The sequence below is a fragment of the Microtus pennsylvanicus genome, chromosome 2 (assembly GCF_037038515.1).
Source record: "Microtus pennsylvanicus isolate mMicPen1 chromosome 2, mMicPen1.hap1, whole genome shotgun sequence".
NCBI classification, from domain to species: domain Eukaryota; kingdom Metazoa; phylum Chordata; class Mammalia; order Rodentia; family Cricetidae; genus Microtus; species Microtus pennsylvanicus.
Genome location: NC_134580.1, coordinates 60913092 through 60933509, shown reverse-complemented (window position 1 = coordinate 60933509; position 20418 = coordinate 60913092). Strand labels below are relative to the sequence as shown.

Below are 20418 nucleotides of genomic sequence, written 5' to 3'. Positions count from 1 at the left end.
GAATCCAGGCACAGCACCTTTCAAGGGCACAGCCTGCCTAGCTTAGCCCAGGGCATCCCACTGTCTCCTTGCTCATCTGTCCCAATATCCCCATGGCTTTGGCCCTCCACCCACAGAAGGGTCCCAAACTGGTGAAAACGGCAGTCACCTACTCCCCTATGTGCTGTGCCTGTAGTTAGTGTAGAGATAATAGATGCTCTTTAGTTATATAGGCAAATATAGGCTCCAAGCTGCAGCTATCCAGCCAGTAGCTGGCTTCAGGTCCACTTGCTTTATTATTTGTTTTTTCCAGTGTTTATATTATAGTAAGTTATTGGTGTGTATAGCTACAAAAATATTGCAGTTAACATATAATTATATTACTATAATCCTATATTAACATAATTTTACAGCTAATCATTTTTATTATTGTTGTTATCCTGGTTATATGATTTAGTTTTTGAATAAGCAATTGTTCATGTGATTAAAAATTTAAAATATACCAAAAGGAATGCCGCATAAAGGCTCTCTTCTCAACTTGCCTTTGTCATCCAGGTCCCCCTTAGAGATAACCACAATTAAGTAAGGTCACATCTTTCCTCCAACATAGCAGTATGGGAAAAAAAAATCTTTACACTTCTTTTATCTTTGGTACACAGTTCTCTTCCTGTGCCCCCTTCCTGCTTTCTGTGCCCCCCTTCCTGCTGTCTGTGCCCCCCTTCCTGCTGCCTGTGTCCCCTTCCTGCTGCCTGTGTCCCCTTCTGCTGCCTGTGTCCCCTTCCTGCTTCCTGTGTCCCCTTCCTGCTTCCTGTGTCCCCTTCCTGCTTCCTGTGTCCCCTTCCTGCTGCCTGTGTCCCCTTCCTGCTTCCTGTGTCCCCTTCCTGCTTCCTGTGTCCTCTTCCTGCTTCCTGTGTCCCCTTCCTGCTTCCTGTGTCCCCTTCTGATGTGGGAGTGATTTCTTTCTAATCTGTTGCTTTCATTGGTTAATTAATAAAGAAACTGCCTAAGCCCATTTGATAGGCCAACCCTTAGGTGGGTGGAGTAAACAGAACAGAATGCTGGGAGAAAGAAGCTGAGTCGAGGAGTCACCATGGTTCTCCCACTCCAGACAGACGCAGGTTAAGATCTTTTCTGGTAAGCGCACCTCATGATGCTACATAGATTATTAAAAATGGGTTAAGAGGCTAAAACTAATGGGCCAGGCAGTGTTTAAAAGAATACAGTTTCCGTGTAATTATTTCCAGTAAAGCTAGCTGTGAGGGCGGCCGGGTGGCGGGACGCAGCCCTGCCGCTCCTACTACAACACCCTTCCTGCTTCCTGTTCCCCCTTCCTGCTTCCTGTTCCCCCTTCCTGCTTCCTGTTCCCCCTTCCTGCTTCCTGTGCCCCCTTCCTGCTTCCTGTGTCCCCTTCCTGCCTCCTGTTTCCCCTTCCTGCTTCCTGTGCCCCTTCCTGCTTCCTGTGCCCCCTTCCTGCTTCCTGTGTCCCCTTCCTGCCTCCTAATTCTTTGTGCTCACTCCAACTCAGCATACAAAGAGCTGTCTTGATCTATTTATAGCTCCATGATTAGAAGACTATTAATTATGTTTTAATCTCAGAGGCAACTTTCTTCCTCCTCCCCTCCCTGTCAGAGGAAGTTGATCTAGCTCATTGGCACCCGAGTCTATGGACACTGAAGTGAGGCTCTGGGTCTGAGCAGCAGGTTTCTAGAAGCCAGACACCCAGATGTCAGCAGAGTGGCTGCCTCCCTCCCTGCCCTGTTTCCAGCTGACTGCTGCCTCCAGCTCTGTGAGAAGGAAGCCTTTGTAGGGTTTCCCATTGTGTACACAGTGCTTCCTCAAGGACTCAAAAGGTCACATGTCCTATAAGCATGCAACGAGGATGCTGGGAAATGTCGCCCAGATCACACATGACAGTTTCGCACTGACAGGGTCCATGGTGGTTTAGGATTTTAAAGGCAGGGAAGTGGTCGGAGCTCACCTTATTCACCCTGTCCATCACACTGCAATTGCAGAAACGAAATGAGTAAGCAACTTAAGAACAAACAACCTAACACCTTGAGAAGATGCCTGTACCAATAGAGAGGTGGTCACAGCCTTTCCTACCCTGATGGCTAAACAACAGTTCACCAAATGAACGATGTAGATAAGCAAACAGGTAGCAGACAGCCTCTTCGATAAGAGCTCGGGTCTATTTACAGCAACTTTACCCAGGTCTTGGTGGACAGGAGACCTGGGAGCCTAGCACAGGGTGGAGAGTAATATCAATCAGGAGAAAAGGCAGGTGATGGCATGGGTGCCGAAGACCAAGGAGAACGAGATGCAGGCTCTGTAGTGGAGTTGCAGAAGCAAGCAGCATCTATGAGAAAGTGCTACCAGAGCTCCCCTGGAAAGGCCAGCCTGGACCCTCAGACAGAGCTCCAGTTCTTCACTCAGCACAGGAGGCATTGCGTTGCCTGTAGTTGGTTGTGCAGGAGAAGCCGTCAGAAGCTGTTGTGACAGCCCCTATTTACACCAGACCGCACACCTTCCAAAACCACCCTGCCCCTATCTTGGTTCTCAGAGGTATTCCTGAGCTGAGATGAACTTGGAAACTATGCTTCTATGGCTCAACACATCTAAAATGGCAGAGATCTTGTTGATGGGAGAAAGAAAGGGCGGTGCTCCTGGCTCTAGGACACTACGGTACGGTGATTTTCAGGATGGCTGCCCCTTGCTGGCAGAATCCCAGTGAGCTCCCAGAAGCCCAGGCTCTGATTCTCATAATCACCACTGTGGAATCAGAACAGACTCTACGCCTCTGCCCTCCTTGTCTTGCTGTCCAAAGCTGTTAAGCTGAGGCTTGCAGATCGATCCTAACGTGCCCTTTCAAAGTCACTAAGGAACATTGGAGGGGACAGGGTTAAAGTCTCCAGATAACCACGGCTTTTTCATTTTTCTAAGTTCACAGGAAGCACTCAGATGACATTGTTCAGCTGGATGTGAGATGTCCATAGCCTTCAACCCCAAGATAAACCCTTTGTAGGGTCTTTAGGGGGGAAGCTCACCTGGGCATTCAGTCCCACTCAAATGCAGAGTTCTGAGGGACTCTTGGAGCTCGGCTGAGGGTATTGGAGAGCCTGTAAGCACAACTCATCTTCAGCTGCGCCAGATCGCCCTGCAGGACGGCAACCTCTGCTCTTCTGCTAAGAGACCTGGGTGGGGGCCACCCTCCCCTTTCTTCTTCTTCTTCAAAGAATGCCAACACCTTCCTCTGTATGCATTGCCTGCACAGGCAAGATGCTGAGCTTCCTGTATCCTCTCTGCCTGTCTATCCATCTCCATCCCCAATAGTGCTCCACCTCTCGCAGACTCCTCCCTTCCTGGCTCTTGGATTCAGCCCTCTACCAAAATGGCTCTTTCAAAAGAACTAAATACTTCCTCAGTCCCAAAGGCCATTTCCTGGATCTTCTCTTTTCTCCCCCAGCCTCAAGGTTCCTCCCTGAAATTTTCCCTGCTTGCCCTTTTCTCCACTGGGGCCCCCAGCACTGTTTCTGTTTCTGTTTTGTTTTGTGGTTTTTAGAGACAGGGTTTCTCTGTAGCTTTGGAGCCTGTCCTGGAACTAACTCTTGTAGACCAGGCTGGCCTCGAACTCACAGAGATCCGCCTGCCTCTGCCTCCCGAGTGCTGGGATTAAAGGCATGCGCCACCACCGTCCGGCCCAGCACTGTTTCTGGATCAGCAGAGCAGTCGGCTGCTTATTCAACTGGAAAACCTGGACAGTCGGTTCCCACAGGAAGTGCTGTACAGACTGAGGTTTTGTGCATTTCCCCATCGCTCAATATTGCTTTCTATTCTCTCCTGTTCACTCCGCTCTCTTCAGTCTCCCTGATCCACTGGGAGCTCCTGGCTGGAGGGCCTGTCTTCCCACGCCTCAGCTCTCCAGGCACAGCTGCAGGCAGTCAGCTGAGGCAGCCCCTGGCTTTCTGAGTGCAAAATGGTCTCCAGCGGCCTCTCCCAGTAAAGGGACACCTTCATCCTCCCACGCTGTCCCAATACGGCGCTCCTCGGAAAGTTAATTCACCTCCTAGTTTCAAGATGGATGTGACCCTGTTGTTGGGGAGGCCAAGTTGTGTTAATCCCAGCTCTCTGTTTATATCCACTGTATCCCTGGACAGACTGCCAGGGAAGTGGGTTTATCTTGACACCTCATCAGAACCATGGCAACCTTGAGCCACTGTCTCTACGTTTAACTGACTCCTAAAGAAAGACCCAGACCACCGCTCTTTCCTTGTCTTTACCCAGATACTAAACAAATATCTACACTTTGTCTTTCTTTTCCATTTAAGCCCATCTGGCTGCGTTTTTTAATTTAGTATGTCGTCAATTTGGCATGTCATTAATTTAGTATGTCATGCATCTTTTTAGCCAAACATTTATTCTCTGTCTCTGTCTCTCTCTCTCTCTTTTAGTTTTTTGAGACAGGGTTTCTCTGTAGCTTTGGAGCCTATCCTGGAACTAGCTCTTGTATACCAGGCTGGCCTCGAACTCAAAGAGATCCACCTGCCTCTGCTTCCCGAGTGGTGGGATTAAAGGCGTGTGCCACCACCGTCCAGCTTGGCCAAACATTCTGTAAGATATCATGAAGTCTTTTCTTATTTTTTGAGTGAGATTAGCATTTGGATCAATAAACATAAAGAACCTATGACATCATAGACAGGCGTCATTTACTCAGTGGAAGAGTATAAGCCTGGGGTCTCTGCGGAAGAGAGAACTCCGTAGAGAAATGCACTGTGAACTTGGGCTGCAACACCAGCTCTTTCCTGGTCTGCTCGGTCAGTTCAAGTCTCATAGTTCCAGCTTGCCCTCAACAGATTCAATTGCATTTAACTGAATCAAAATAAATGATACTCTTAAATTTACCATGGAGAGAGGGAAAATATTGGTTGATGCAGATTTGGAATTGCAAGTGTTAGGTTGCCATCACCCAGCCTTTTGGCAAAATGTCTAGTCACCACAAACTCGGGCACCTCTGAATTCCAGAGACAAGCATGCGCCATGAAGCACTCAGGCAATTTATATAGCCACCTGGGGCCCTCAAACTCTACGTGTAGTGTATGTAGCATGGTCATGTGATCTACGCATGCCACAGCTACAGCTACATAACCCCCTGCAGTCTTTAAAAGCTGAACATGCCCGCTGCACGCTCTCTTTCTGTCCCTCTTCTGCTCTCTCTCTCTCTCTCTCTCTCTCTCTCTCTCTCTCTCTCTCTCTCTCTCTCTCCCCCTCTCTCTCTCTCTCCCTCTCTCCCTCTTTCTCCCTCCCTTTCTTCTCTCTCTCTCCCCCACCAACTTCTTCAGTTGTGAGCATGTCTTTTTCTTAATAAACTCTTAAAGTGGGTTCCGTTGTGCGTTTCGTGGTCCGTTCTTGTTCGTGCCCAGTACTACAACTGAATGAACCAGTTCCTTAACGCCCTCCCCTGTATGTGTGTGTGTGTGTGTGTGTATGTATGTATGTATGTGTATGTATGTATTTACACACATATTTACATACATATATACATTATATATGTATTATGTATATACACACAGAGATAGGTATATATATTTATTTCTCTAATAAAGTACAAAGCCTTTAAAATCAGAAGTTAGAATTTTATTAGGTTTTTTATGTCACTCAGCATTTGGTAGAACTTCAATAAATGCATGTTGATTCATAATTCAGTTGAATCGAAATGAATGATTCTTCCAAATTTCTAGGGAAGCCGGAAAACTGTTGGCATTGTTGAAGAGTCCAGTTAGCATATGTGAAACAGACAAAAGATACTTTGAGAAGGGAGAAACTTGGTCATCTAATCAGAAGACTACCTGCAAAGTGTTACTCTGAGCCAACAGTTTTGAAAGTAAGATTTGAGATCTTGGACGTGCTGTTGTTTTTCGTCAGATTGTTGTTAATAATAATCCTTAAAGCAACACCCTTCCCTGCGACACTTAAATTTCACTCACATCCTCACAGACTAAGAGTTCTTGAAGTTTTCCTAAATTCCCTTAAGCAACAATGGTCCTCTTAGCTAGGGAACGAAGTGTCTACGCTGCTGGGTACTACATCGAGGCCGGGTACTGACTAGTACTTCAGACCCTGGGCTTGTCCAGGAGCCTGACTCCAGTTGTGGATTGGGCTGGGGTAAAATTAGTCTGTCACCCCCCACACACAGCTGGGGTGAAAATAGGGAAGAGAGAAGGGGCCCCCAGCTTCACAAAGTATTGTGTTGACAATGTCCTACCACGCTGTTTCCTAGAGTTAATGCCTGGAACGTCTTCTGAGGAAGCTGCAAGAATGAAGTCCGTGGTTTTTTCACACCAGTTTTACCCTTGGTGACATTAAATACTTAGTCACTTTGTGGGGGAAATGAAGACATTGATTCAGGGTGATGTGGCCACCTTCATGTCTGGTTCCCCTTTCCCTGTGCTATATTAAGCCTTGGAGAGTCCAGAAGGGTGTGTTCTATGCTTGTGGAAGAACCTGAGGGAAACATGTAAGTGGACCTTCAGAATAATCTTGCTTCTAAAATTGCTTTTAAAAGAAAATGCTAGTAAACTGGAATCCAGCCCCATGACCAGAGAGTACTGGAAACTGTATTTGTACGGCAGCTGTCTGCCTATGGTGTGAAGGACCCAAGGAAGCGGTTTGGGACTGCCGCCTGGCTATCTCAGGGAAGGCTGCCCAGGGATGTCCTGCTGAAGGCACAGTGTGTGCAGATCTACCTGGCTTGGGAAGGGTGGATCTCGGTGGCCTGGTATCCTGGCTGTGCTTAGCGTGGGGAGCTGATTGGTTAGGCACCAAGGCAGAGCAGCCCAGCCTGGCCCACAGTGAGCTTCCCAGCTTTGCAGCACACAGTGATGGACTGCCCTGTTCCCTAGGTGCTCTTCTGTTTACCCCACAGCTTTCATTAATCTCCCGTCTTCTCTGGAGAAGGCAGTTGCTGGCTTTCCCAAGGCAGGAATGATTAAAACAGAGCGGTGAGGAATTCATTCCACCTCAGAAGAGGTCGCCGCTCCTGCTGCTCCCACTATTTTGGCAGCCTGAGGGAACAGCGTGTTCTGAACCAAAAGATAAGTTTGCAAGGAAGGAAGAGAGGGAATTTAAAAAGGAGGGAGGAAAAAGGAAGCGGCTGCCTTTCATTCCTCCTTTGTCCCTCTCCCAGGTGCTGGGCTTTGATAGAGACGACTCAGAACGTTGGAGAGCAGCAGCCCAGCAAGCTGAGGGCCCAGGAGGTGAAATGACCCAGGAAAGGCCACACAGTCTGTGTAGTTCGCTGCAAGCTAGAGAGCAGGCGTCCTGTCTCCGTGCCCGGTTATTTACTTGTTTGTTTGTTTAGTTAGTTATTTTACTTTCTCCTTTGTGGGGATTTCTTTTCAAATGAGTTTCATATCATGTCAGATCCCAAAGAAAGCCGGAGGCAGAGCTGGTGGGAGGTGCCCTGGAGGACAGGAGAGATTGTCGCTTTGAGTTAGTGTTCTGCCAGGTGTCTGCAGGTTATCTGGGCTGACTGAGCTCAGGCCATTGGCCTCTGTGCAGAAGCAGGGTCAGAGCAAGCTGCAAAGTGTAAGATAGCAGACCAGGCCAGTGCTGCCAGGGAGAGGACCAGAAAGAATGGCATAGCTCCTGAGGGCGTGGGCTCCTGGCCTTTCCCAGCAGGAAGGCCATGTTCATTCCTTCCCCCTTCCCTCACTCTAGCAGGCCATGGCTTTCCGTGTGGGGGATGTGCATCTTCCATCTAGAGTGGTGGCCCGCTCACCTGCAAGTTGTTAATATTAGTCCATGATTCTGTTTGTTACATGGTCTGGCCAGGCCTTGTAGCCGAAGTGAGATAGGAGATACACTTGCGAGCTGATGTTTGATTTGTGCTCAGAGGACAGTGCTCAGGAGTAGAGCTGTCCCTGACTCCCGACAAGGTAGGCAGAGTGGACTCTAGGTATTGGGATGGGAATTCATGAATTCCATGCCAGTTCATGCTGATACGCTGAAAATTACACACACATACGCACACGCACACTGCCAGAGAAAACCATGGCAGCTGTGTTTGCTAGCTACACGTGCAGGATGGATAGGAAAGACTGATGCTCCTGTTTCCATGGGAACAGCTCAGCTCTGCATGAAAGCAGGTAAACATGGTCTCAGGTTAGCTACACAGGCTGTGCCACCCTGCAGGGCACTGGTTTGGTTCAGGGTCCTCACCACAGCCCTGTTCTTTGCTGTTTCTTCTCACCGGCTCTTGTGGACATCACCTCAACCCCGTGAGAGGGAAATGAAGTCCGGTTAGCGCTCTGCTGTGAACTCTAGCTAAGGTTTGCCCGCTAGGGGCATGCTGCAAACCATAGGCTAGGGATAAAAGCGAGGAAGCGGTGGTTACTCCTGGGGAATTGCTGCTGTAAAAGCAAGAGGCAGGCTCTTTCTGTTGGAGAGACGAGGCTGTCGAGTCAGGCAATAAGCATTATTGATAATGGAAGCAAAATGAAGAGAAATGATAGGTTAAAGGGATCAAGTAGGCTTTTAGAAGCTGCCAAAAGAAATGTGGAGGAGGAAGGACTCAGGCCTGTAAACATGAAGGGAAGCAAACAGGGCTCAGCTAAACGCTAAGACGCACAGACTAGAAATTAGCTCAGAGCACACTCAGGCTCTCCCCGGAGCAGAGGAGGAGGGAAGTGATTCTAGGGCATGGCTGGAAGGTGAGCTAAAGTAGGGGCTGGAGGAAGTGCTGAGCTTCCAGAAGGTCAAATGCAAGCTGATAGCTGAGCCCAAAGTCTGCCCGACAGAGCCAACTTGTTTTTAAAGACAGATACCCCTTCCCCCCGTTAGGATCCTAGTATTCAAACCCAGTGAGGCTGCGTGAGGAAAAGTCCTCTCTAGGGAAGTTAAAGGTTAATGGGATCTGCAGGTAGCACTCTCTGCCAGTGTGACTGGGTGACACAGAGAGAAGCCCTCTGCACACCAGGAAGATAGCCCTCACCAGGGCTTGGCCCTGTGAGACCTTGAATGGGGTCTTCCAGTCTCCACAACTGTGAGGAAAATGTCTCCTGCTCCTTTCTAAGGCATTTCGTCATGGCGTCCCTGGCTGACCATGACATGCATGCAAGGTGTTTTTTCTCCAAAGTCCCTGAGAAAGAAACAAGCAGATAGACTTTGGACTCTACTGTTACTGGGAAAGGAAAGCATCAAGATCCCCCAAGAAAGACTAGCAGGACATAGCATCCTAGTGCTAGGTAAACAGTGCAACCGTCTTGCCGCTCAGCTCTCCACGCACTTGAGCATCCAGGCTTTGGCTAGAACAGAAGAAAATCTCAGTGTTCTATGGAAGGGCATGTGTCCTGTTGAGAGAACACACCAGATCCAGGGAATGTCGGGTGTTTGGAGAAGTTTCTCTCCTTAAGCTTCAACAAGCAGGATCAGGCAAGTCCTCTGAATTAGGAGAAATGACAGGCCAAGGGTGGGGAAGAAGTTGGAGGGGGGAGGGTCAAGGTCAGGGCTCTGGGCACTGGAGAACGCCTCTAGTCTTTCCCCCTGAAGGGCTGGTGTCTTAGGCTCACCCTCTGTCCTCAGTACACAGACAAGGGGGGCAAGGGTGGAACTGTCTCTTGTCGCTTGCCTCTTCCGGGATGAGATTGCAGCCATAGATCTCGTTTAATTGATATTAGATTTTATTGTAGAATGCTAAAATTTTAATGTGCCTATAAATCTGTTCCATGCTTGCAGAGGAATATCTGTATTGAGAACATGCTGTACGAGGATAAAGGCAAAAGGAGAAGAAATGAGCCTACAATGTACATTATTAATATTTCAGCAGATGAGAAGAATTGGGGCCTCATAGAGGAAATTAGAAAAACAAATGAAACCGGGTGTTCTAATTTGGTTCATGACAAACCCGCTGGTTGGAGACATTTTAACCTCGCGGGGTCAGCTGTTTCATTGAAGAAGAGAAAAACCAATGCGTAGCTGGTGGAGATGGGTTTGTGATATTTGGGCCAGCTCTGGAGCAGACACTGGCAGTTCATGTGGTGTGTTTCCAGTAGGAACAAGTTCAGACAGCTGTGTGTCCTGTCCCCTAACCCAGACTGGTGGAATCTAGGCTGGGTGCAGAGGCTTGCCTGGGGCTAAGTACAGCCTGGCGTGAATTCCCCTGTACAGGCAGCTCTGCAGGAAGGCCGCTCCTGCTTCTGTTTCCTCTGCAGAAAATGCAAAGTGCATTTGAGGCAGGGGGTGTGGAGGCTTCTTGCAAAGTGCCCTGGATGTCATAGACAATTAGTAGTTAATTTACGGGCCACTTCAGCGTGGGACTGAATCCAAAAGTTCTGTGGTTATTCTAAGATTAATGGAGAAGAAAGTGTGTGAAGTCATGTCTGAGGAGACATAGCTCCTGACCCGCTCTGAGGTGGATGTTCTGCTCAGAGTCCAATGTCCACCAAGCCCTCCTGTGTAGGGACACACCGGACAGTTTCAGGAGCACAGACCCATTGGTGATATGGCCATGTGTGAGCACTACTCACCTTCCATCTAACTGATTCTGAAACGGTACACGCTTGTGGTGGTAAAGAACCAGGGTTCTCCTGTGGGGAGTCTTTATTGAAAATAGTTTTACTTTATTGTATTTGTGTGTATGTGTGTGTGTGTGTGTGTGATAGTGTCTGTGAGAGAGAGAGAGAAAGTTGGGGGGGGAGTGGGATGTATTTACTATGTATTGATATGTAGAGGTCACAGGACAAATCTGTGGAGTTCACTCTTCTGCCAATCCACTTTTATGTGAATTCCAGGTCTCAAAACTCAGGTAGCCATGTGTCTTAGTCAGGGTTTCTACAACTGTGACCAAACACCGTGACTAAAAGCAGATTGGAGGTGGTGGGGAGGAAACGGCTTATTGCACCTTTCTCGTCCAAATTACAGTTCATCATAAGGAGAAGCCAGGACAAGTGCTAAAGCAGAGACCACGGAGGAGTGTTCTGCTCGGTGGCTTTCTCCTCTGGGTGCTCACTCTGCTTCCTTCTTCTGAATCTCAGGACTACCATCCAGGGCTGGCATCGTCCCCTCCCGTGGAATAGGTCTACCCATACCTATTATCAATCAAGAAAAATGTGCACAGGCCAGTCTGGTGGGAGCATTTTCTCGGCTGAGGTTCCCTCTTTCCAAACGACACTAACCTGTGTCAAGCTGACCAATACACCAGGCTTATGAAGCAATTGTCATCACCTGCTGAGCCATCCTGCTGGTCCCACACGTTTAGAATCTTGATCTCTGTGAAGCTAGTCCAGGTGACAATGACCCTTGCTATGGAGTTGAGCATGAGAGAATCAGATTGTCACATCTGGTCGTTCAGTTCATGCCCCGGAGCCACCACCTACATTCGTCATTTCCACACTTAAGTGCCACGCCACGCAAGGGTTCTCAGTGTCAAGCAGCACCGTAAGTCCTAGCCCATAATACTTGCATGAAATCAAATATATGTGAGAGAGTTTAAAGACTTCTCAGTGTCCCCACTAAATCTCATACACATGGCACAGTGTTCAATAGATATTTTAAGTCAGTTAGCTTACTTGACTAAAATTTTTACTTGTTAAATTTTTTTACTTGTTAAAATTGACCTCAATTTTATTTATATCAGTCCAAATGAACCCAACTCATTCTCAGTATATCACAGACCTAGTAGCAGCCTCCTAACACCTAAATTTTAATTATCCCAGACCTGATTAATTTAGGGACAAAAATATTCGTAGTTTCCCTGAATAGTTTCCAGAGGGACCCATACTCATGGGGTAGAGATGGCAGAAGAGGAAGCAGCAACATAGCGGTACCGGGTCCAACACCACAGTCAAGTCTGGATGCTCTTGTGTGCTTTCTGGTCTGTAAAACAAGAGCACAGAAGACGAACGGATGACTGTTAAAGATACACTTATGTAATGCACTGTATTGACATCGCAGCCCATCCATCAGCCTAAAGCTTGTCTCAACTCTTGGAACCCATGACACAGGACTACTGCTTTTGTCAGTGGGCAATTACAGTCAAGCAGCCCGGGACAAAAGTTGGTGGTGGAAAACAAAACAGAACAGTATTTATTATTTTCCAAGCGTACGTGGACCAGCTGGGAGCCTGGTGGCAGGGGTGGGGTGAGTGGGGGCTGTCTTACCTGTTTGACAATGGCGTCGCCTTTTAAGTTCAGCTGAGGGACAGACCTTGCTGCTGTGCTAGAACCTAGTGTGACAGGCTAAACATTTCCCTAAGCTGTCTATGCCCTAATGCCCAGAACCTGTGAACAGACCACCTTACATGGTAAAAGGAAGCCTGTAGATGCAGTCTTGAGAGGGAATCGTCTAAACTATCTGGGTGGCTCTAAGATGTCACAAAGTTCCTTTGAAACAAAATGCAGAAAGATCAGCGTGAGAGAGAAACGGTAAAGATGGAAGTGGGGGCCAGAGAAAAGGAAGAGTCAGCCTGACTGGCTTTGAGATGGAGGGAAAAAGACCGTGAGCTGCAGAACACAGGCCCCTCCAGGAACTGGCACAGGGAAGCAACACGGCCCCTGGGTAGTCCAGAAGGACCACAGCTCAACAGACCCATCTCAGACAACTGACCTCCAGGAGGAATTCTTAGTTCCAGCGAGTTGGTGATGTTTAACGGTCAAGAGACACTAACTACTACAATGCAGCCGAGGGCGGGGCTAGCGCAGAGTGTGAAGACATGGATCACCGACCTAAAGATGGCAGATGGGCACCTTTAATTGGCTAAATCAATCACAAGGCCAGCGTAGAGCCAAAGAATGCAGAAACACCCTCCCTCTAGCTGCTGTTTTGGTTTTTTTTGAGACAGGGTTTCTCTGTGTGGGCCTGAAATCCTGGAATTCACTCTGTAGACTAGGTGGGCGTCAAACTCAGAGATCCTCCTGCCTCTGTTTCTCGAGTGCTGGGACGAAAGGCCTGTGCCCCCACCCTGCGTCACTTCACCTCTGGATGTAAGCTATTTCTCCCGCTTCCTGGTGGGATTCCCACTAAGAAGGAGCAGACAGGGAGGGATAAAGAAATTATATGTATGTACTAGCTGACCTCTAAGCAATGTCTGAACTTGGCTTGTTTTTTGTTTTTTATTCCTAGGTACACGGGGAGGAAGAGGCTCTGGACCCTGGGAACTAGCATCTTCCTAAGGCTTTGGCGGACATATGTATTCCCAGGAAGTACAGGCTGGATGGACTTCATCCAACATTTGGGAGTTTGCTGCTTTGTGGCCTTCCTTGCCGTGAGCCTCCTCTCAGCAGCCTTCTACTGGGTCCTGCCCTCAGTTGCCGTGCTCGCCGCTGTGTGGGCAAGCATCTGTGTCTTCCTGTGCTGTTCCAAGCATGCCCGCTGTTTCCTGCTTCTTGCCTTCCTCTCCTGTGGCCTCCGGGAAGGCAGGAACGCTTTGATTGCAGCTGGCACAGGGATGGTGATCTTGGGACATGTGGAAAATATGTTTTATAACTTCAGAGGTCTCCTAGACAGTATGACTTGCAACCTAAGGGCAAAGAGCTTTGCAATCCATGTTCCACTTTTGGCCAGATATTGTGAAGCCCTTCAGTGGATTTATGGCCTTGCCACTCCGCCAAATCTATTTGATGACCTCCTTTCTTGGAACCAGACTTTAGTGGTCTCCCTCTTTAGTCCCAGCCGTACCTTCGAGGCTCATATGAATGACACCAAGGGAGAAGTCCTGGGTGCCCTGTCCCATATGGTAGTCATGACAGAGCTATTGTCTTCCTTGGGCCAGAAGCTTCTCGCCCTGGCCGGGCTTCTCCTCATCCTTTTCAGCACCGGCCTCTTCATGAAGCGGTTCCTGGGCCCTTGTGGCCGGAAGTATGAGAATGTCTACATCACCAGGCAATTTGTTCAGTTTGACGAAGAGCAGAGGCACCAACAGCGGCCCTGTGTCCTCCCTCTGAATAGGAAGGAACGGAAGAAATACATCATCATCCCGTCTGTGCGGCTGAGTCCTAAAGAGAGGAAAAACCTGGGGCTCTTTTTCCTTCCCGTCCTGACCCATCTCTACGTGTGGGTGCTGTTTGCAGCTGTGGATTTTCTGCTGTTCCGACTCATTTCCTCCGTGAACAAACATCTCCAAAGCTTGCCAGGGCTTGAGGCTCACTTGAAACTTCGTGGAGAGGTAGGGGCTCACGGTACTCCATGCAGTATTCCCGGGCTTTTTATTGGTGGACCTTGCAAAAAATGCTGGGACTTCCCAAGTCTGACAGTGTCTTCAGATTATGGGTGTCTGGCACACAGAAGGAGCCCGATAGGTATGGCTGAATTAGGTCCCAGGGCTAGAATAGGACTCCACGTTATTTTTCTGTGGCTATGGCAGCAAAGAATCACACGATGCGTGTCTTAAAACAACACACATTTATTCTCTTCTAGTTCATCAGTGAGAGGTCTAAAATCACCTGCTGTTGGCATGGGCTTCCTCCTTCCAGAAAGTAGGGGAACTTAACTCTGCCTGGTCCGGTTTTACTTGGACAGTGATATTCCTTGGCCTTTGGTGGCGTTACATTTATCTCTCTGTGCATGGAAAAAAATCTCTATGTCCCTCTCAAACCAGGCACATGGTCACATCATCATGTACACATGGACAGTTTCTTTATCTCGAGGCAGCTGAAACCTGTTTCCCAGACAGAGTATCACAGGCTCCTGGAGTATCACAGGCTCCCAGAGTATCTCAGGCTTCTGGAGTATCACAGGCTCCTGAGTGCACAGGTTCCTGAGTGTTACAGGTTCCTGGAGTATCACAGGTTCCCGGAGTGTCACAGGCTCCCGGAGTATCACAGGCTCCTGGAGTATCACAGGCTTCTGGAGTATCACAGGCTCCTGAGTGCACAGGTCCCGGAGTGTCACAGGCTCCTGGAGTATCACAGGCTCCAGGAGTATCACAGGGTCCTGGAGTATCACAGGCTCCTGGAGTATCATAGGCTCCTGGAGTATCATAGGCTCCTGGAGTATCACAGGTTTCTGGAGTATCACAGGTTCCCGGAGTATCACAGGCTTCCGGAGTATCACAGGCTCCCGGAGTATCACAGGCTCCTCTGGTTTTAAACTTTGGTTTCATTTTGCTTGCGTCTCAAGGGGTGTAAACGAACCTGAAAGGCAGGTTTGGGGCTTGACTTTCTCCCACTGTCAAGACTTGGGCAGACAGACTTCAAACTCTACTGGAGAACTTTCTCATGCAGCCTGAGTCCTTGCCAACAGAAAAGGACTTCTATCTAAAGAGTGGGATGTTGAGTCCACGCACATCTTAGCTTTTTTCCCCACATAACTTCAGACAGTGTGTGTGTGTGTGTGTGTGTGTGTGTGTGTGTGTGTGTGTGTGGTGTGTGTGTGTGTGTGTGTGTGTGTTGAATTTCTATCAGTAGAACCCTCCTCTCCCTTTCTCTGCTTCTGGGTTGCTCAAATCCTCCGGCCCCAGCCTGCATCTACTTCCCTTTCCTCTGCTTCAGCGCACCCAGTCTCTGGGCTCTTGCCCTCCCAATCCTGAGCTTCTTAGAGTTGATTACTCTGAGCTCTCTGCTGCCCCTGCAGAATTCACTTAATTGCAAGGTTCTCCGTTGCTCTAGATAGTTGGAACAGGCCAATAATGGAAGGCATGCTTCCAATGAAGCCAAATAAGAAGCCCAGAAGCAAAGGCTTCTCTCCACCTCACTCTTCCCCTTGGTCTTGATGTTTTTCCCTCTCAGTTATCCCCTTCCCTCCTCTTCTGTTTCTCTCACGCATTTCTCTCTCTGACAATATCAAAAATCCATGCCTGTTCAATAAATTCTCACTGATTTAGACTGGAGTGTGTGTGTGTGTGTGTGTGTGTAAGTTCTATCTTGCCACAAACACTGCTGAGTACCAGGGACATAATAACGTCTAGACCACGGCAGAGCTGATATGCCAGGGGAAGAGGCCACTGTGGTCACACATAACAGCAGCTGGGTGGTGGCCACTGGGTCAGATGTCTGTCTGTGCAAGGCGTCTGTGACATCTCCCGAGTTTTCTTCTGCAGTCCCTGGGAGATTGCGCCAGCAGCTAGCCTCCTTCGAGTAGCTGGCAATGCCCTGCCCTTATCCCAGGATGCCCTTGAAGGCTCCTCGCCTCCTCTGTTGCTGCAGATTTGTGAAAGAGAAATCAGACAGGAAGAGAAACATTGGTGCAGAGTTTTGTCAATATTTCTCTCCCACTATCATACAACTTTAGACAAATGTTTCAGATAAAGCCTATGGGAAACCATCCGACTTGAGCTGGGATGGATCTGCAGTGTAAGCGATAACAGCCCTCGCTCCTATTGTGTGAGCACACCCCACGGGCCAGGCTCTGGACACATTAGCTCTCCAGGACAATCCGATAACACAGCGAGCTTGCCTTCCATCCATCATGCAGCAGCACCCTCTCAGCAAGTTGTTTACTTAAGAGACGTAAACATGGTTTAAATCATCGGGGTCTCATTCCGTATATTGCCTAGCATTTTGAAAGAGCGACGTGCCTTCCACGCTGCCCCGAACCGAGCCCATACAAAAACGTTGACTCAATCTTTCCGAGGCTCCCACTCCCAACGGTCAATCCCCAGCTACATTTCTCGACTGAATAGCTCCTTCCACAGACCGAACACCCGCTGCTTTCTTATTGCAGAATTGCTCATCACCGACTCAATCGATGTGTTTGTTTCTTCCATCGTATTAAAAAGAGCGCCTGCCGCTGCTCTGGGGACTGCAATCTCCATTTAATTGTAGACCGACTGTCTTTTTAATAAAGGGAGGAGAGCGGCTACCCAAACGTTTCTCTCTGCTTAGGCACAAATGTGAGTTGGCATTTATACAGAGGGCCCAGGTTTGGTGGTAGGTCTAAGACGCAAAATGTTCTCTGGGTGGGGTTGTTTTGTTACTTTTATTTTTTATTTTGAGAGGTCATTTACTTCTGCTTGGCCCCAGGGCTCTGTGGCCCTAGAGTGATAATAACTTACTAAGTATTCCAGCCTGTAAGGTTAATGCGTCACCCCCAAGGTGTTCAATTTACACTGGGAGGTAGTTTATTCAGGGGCAGATCTGGTCCATTAATTCCTGCTTTACCAAATTAGAAAACAAATCCACCGAGAGAGTAAATGACTTTCCCGGGTCAGATGAGAAAAGAGCTGAGTCAGCAAGCAGTCTCCACCTCGGGTGGCTGAGCTGGGTGGCTCAATGTCACCGTCCGTCCATCTTCTGTGTCATCAGCGGAACTAGGAGTTGCTTCTCAGACCCCTTCCGAACACCCAGAGACACCAGAAAATGCCCTATTTTAAAAACTTCCTCCAACAAGACTTTAGGATCTCCCTCAGCGATGTGGGCCAACATGTCACCCTAAAAGGGATGTCGGAGTTTAAGGAGGAAGCAGTCCCCCTAACTCCAAAGGATTGATTGATGCTATGACTCGGTGAACGCCTTTTAACGTTGTGGCCTGAGGAAGGGGAATTTGTCCTTCCTTGGAGGCTGTGCCTGGGACTCGAATGACCAGCCAAGCTCTCTTTCATTTGAGCTGATTCCCCATCCTGCATCACCTCTATGTGCCCTAAGTAAAGACGCAAGTGTTCCATTAGAAGACGGGTATATGGCTGTGGTTGCTAACGTAGTCCTCAGCCTTTCTAGAACGTAACACTTCCACAGGCTTGTGGCTCACTGAGAAGAGATAGAGCAGACAAACTCTATTTCGTAGATTCTCTCCACAAATCCACTTGGAAGACACTGTCCCCTTTATAGATAAAGTCAGCCTTTCCCCTCTGCTCCAATCATGACTCATAGAGGAAGACTTGACAGACAGCTGCTTCAGACAAAGCTCCCTAAATATTTGTGGGCAAATAGTGTGTTGCAAGGGAGTAGAAAGACAAAGGTAGAGAAGATGGTGTATCTATTGACTATTTCATGCTTTCATTTCAGAGGCAAGACACGCAAGACGTCATCCATGATTCTTCCTTTAATATATCTATGTTCGAATCCAGCTGCATTCTTAAACCAAGGCTTACTGTGTCTGAGACTTGGGTCCCTCTCAGCATTATTCTTGCAGCGCTAACAGTACTAGGATTGTTGTCTTCCATGCTGATGCAGCTTAAAATTCTGGTGTCAGGAGCCTTCTACCCTAGAGTGGAGAGGGAGCGAATACGATACCTCCATGCAAAGCTCCTCAAGAAAAGAGCAAAGCAGCCACCGGGAGAAGCTGAAAGAAAACTGAGTCTGTACTTTAAAAAGGTAAGGTCAAGTGGGGAGGTATGCCTCTAAGTAAGCCAAGGCTGAGTTTGGAAGGCACAACTTGACATCAGGAGGCCAGCTACAATACAGCTGAGGAAGCCTACTGAACCAAGTATGTTGTAGTTGGCTGTTGGGAAGATCTATTGTAGTGGCTATTTTGGAACAATGTCCAATTATTTCTTTTCTGTACCAAAAATAAAGTAAAAACATGGAAGGAAATAGCTACCATTTTAAATAATTTTCTCATTCTAATAAGTCTACCTGTATATCTCTATAGATAGACAGACAGGCAGACAGATAGACAAACAGAGATAGATAGATAGATAGATAGATAGATAGATAGATAGATAGATAGATAGATAGATAGATAGATATGGCTCCTATACACATTATTGATTTTATTTGGCTTATTTATTAATGAGAGAAAAATAAAAACCTGCAACAGGTGAAAAGAATAGTTCAAAGCACTCTCATAGTTAGGTCATAAGCACAACAAAGTGAAGTTGCTTTATAAAGGTGGTGGTGCACGCCTTTGATTCCAGCACTTGGGAGGCAGAGGCAGGCGATTCTCTGAGTTCGAGGCCAGCCTGGTCTGTAGAACGAGTTCTAGGACAGCCAGGTCTACCCAGTGGAACCCTATTTTGAAAAACAAAACAAAAACAAACAAACAAAAAAAAACCAAGGCCAGCTAGACCCTTCCTCAAGGGTGGACGAGAGGAATCACCAGGCTCTTGAGAGACTTCCATTTCACCTCCAGCACGCGATGACTTACATCGCTGTGCTCAGACCCCTACAACATACACAGCTGGGAAACAGCTACAGCCAAGGCAAGACCAAGAAAGACCACGAGGATAATTTCTGTGTCTTTCAGAAGTTATAGCAGAGGCATTCGCAGTGACTCCCGTGTCTATCCACCCTCTTTTCAGGTCCATTTCTGGCTTCCAGTCCTGAAACTGATTAGGAAGAGAAATACGAACACTGCAAATGAAGATTACCTGTGAGACACCTGAGTAGACTTCCAGGTCGGCTGCTGCTGCTCACTGTCGGCTCAGCAATAGGGGGCGCTGTGTGAGAAGATCTACAGATGTTTGCGGTTACAGGACCCCCTTTCCTCTCGGGTGGTTTTTCAAGCCACTTGTTGATCATAATAATGCCAAATGGCTCCCAGGTGGATGGCTTTTCAGTCTGTCTTCCGAACAAAGCACAGTATCTAGACTGTGTCACAGCTAAAGGGACTGTGGTGGCTTCAGTGAAAGTGTCCTCCAGATGCTCAGATGTTTGAAAACTTGATGCTGCTGTTTGGGGGGATGCTTAAAAGATGCGGTCTGTGGGACAAAGTGTGTCCCTGAAGCAGGGCTTTGCGGTTTTGTAAGCTATGCACTGATTCCTGTTTGCTCTCTGCTTCCTGCTTGTGGCTGGAGGTGTGGGCTTTCGGCTGGGCTTGCCTCCACGTTTGCCCATTACCACCTTCCCCACTGTGATGGTAATGGAGTCTTACCCCTCTGGAACCTTAAGTTCAAATAAACCCCTTCCTTCTGTAAGTCACCTTGACTTATACCGCAATGGACAAGGAAGCAGTATGGCTTAGAGCAGAGAAAAAAAAATTTTCAAAAAATAATTATGAATTCTGTAATGGATTAAGTAAAATGGTGCAGGGTCCCGGGTGACTGCAGCGGGCAGCGGGCCATGAGGTCACATGACAAGTTTCTGAGTGGGGGGCAGGCAGCAGGCAGTGGACAGTGGGCAGCCAGTCCCAGGCGGGGCCGAGGGACAGCGCAATTCCCCAAGTGGCTGCAGCGGGCCAAGAGGAGAGACAGACAGATGGGCACACCACAAGACCACACTGCAGGTTTCTGAAGGCAGCTGGCCCCGGGCAGGGAACCACATGGCACGGGTAGGCACGCCATGCAGAGTGAGGTTGGATATTTTTTTAGTGGGTTATGGAAGGGAAGGGGTGAAGGGAGAAGAACAGAGAGAGGGGCAGAGAGAGAGAGGGACAGAGAGAGAGAGGGACAGAGAGAGAGGGCGGGCAGAGAGAGAGAGAGAGAGAGAGAGAGAGAGAGAGAGAGAGAGAGAAGGTGGGAAGGGGAGAAGTGAGGAGAGACAGAAGCTGCCTCTTGAGAGATGAAAAAGGAAGGGACTCAGGCTGGAAGCTGAAGATCAGCTTGCCTCAGCTGATGGGGAGGGAGTGGACATGGCT

At 48.3% G+C, this 20418-nt stretch overlaps 1 protein-coding gene across 1 annotated transcript; it reads left to right on the top strand.

Moving 5' to 3' along the window:
* The first annotated feature begins 9057 nt into the window (after positions 1-9057).
* Positions 9058-19259, top strand: Dcstamp (dendrocyte expressed seven transmembrane protein). The gene is made up of 4 exons (XM_075962545.1): positions 9058-9092; positions 13093-14134; positions 17910-18218; positions 19145-19259. The coding sequence occupies exons 1-4, from the start codon at positions 9058-9060 to the stop codon at positions 19217-19219; spliced, it is 1461 nt and encodes a 486-aa protein (XP_075818660.1). The 3' UTR covers positions 19220-19259.
* Positions 19260-20418: the final 1159 nt, after the last annotated feature.

Excerpts from the sequence above, each read along its gene's own strand:
- Dcstamp (XM_075962545.1), top strand. The coding sequence starts at position 9,058 with ATGGCGTCCCTGGCTGACCATGACATGCATGCAAG. Across the intron at positions 14,135-17,909 it reads ACTTGAAACTTCGTGGAGAG|AGGCAAGACACGCAAGACGT; the intron begins GTAGGGGCTCAC and ends CTTTCATTTCAG. Across the intron at positions 18,219-19,144 it reads TGAGTCTGTACTTTAAAAAG|GTCCATTTCTGGCTTCCAGT; the intron begins GTAAGGTCAAGT and ends CCCTCTTTTCAG.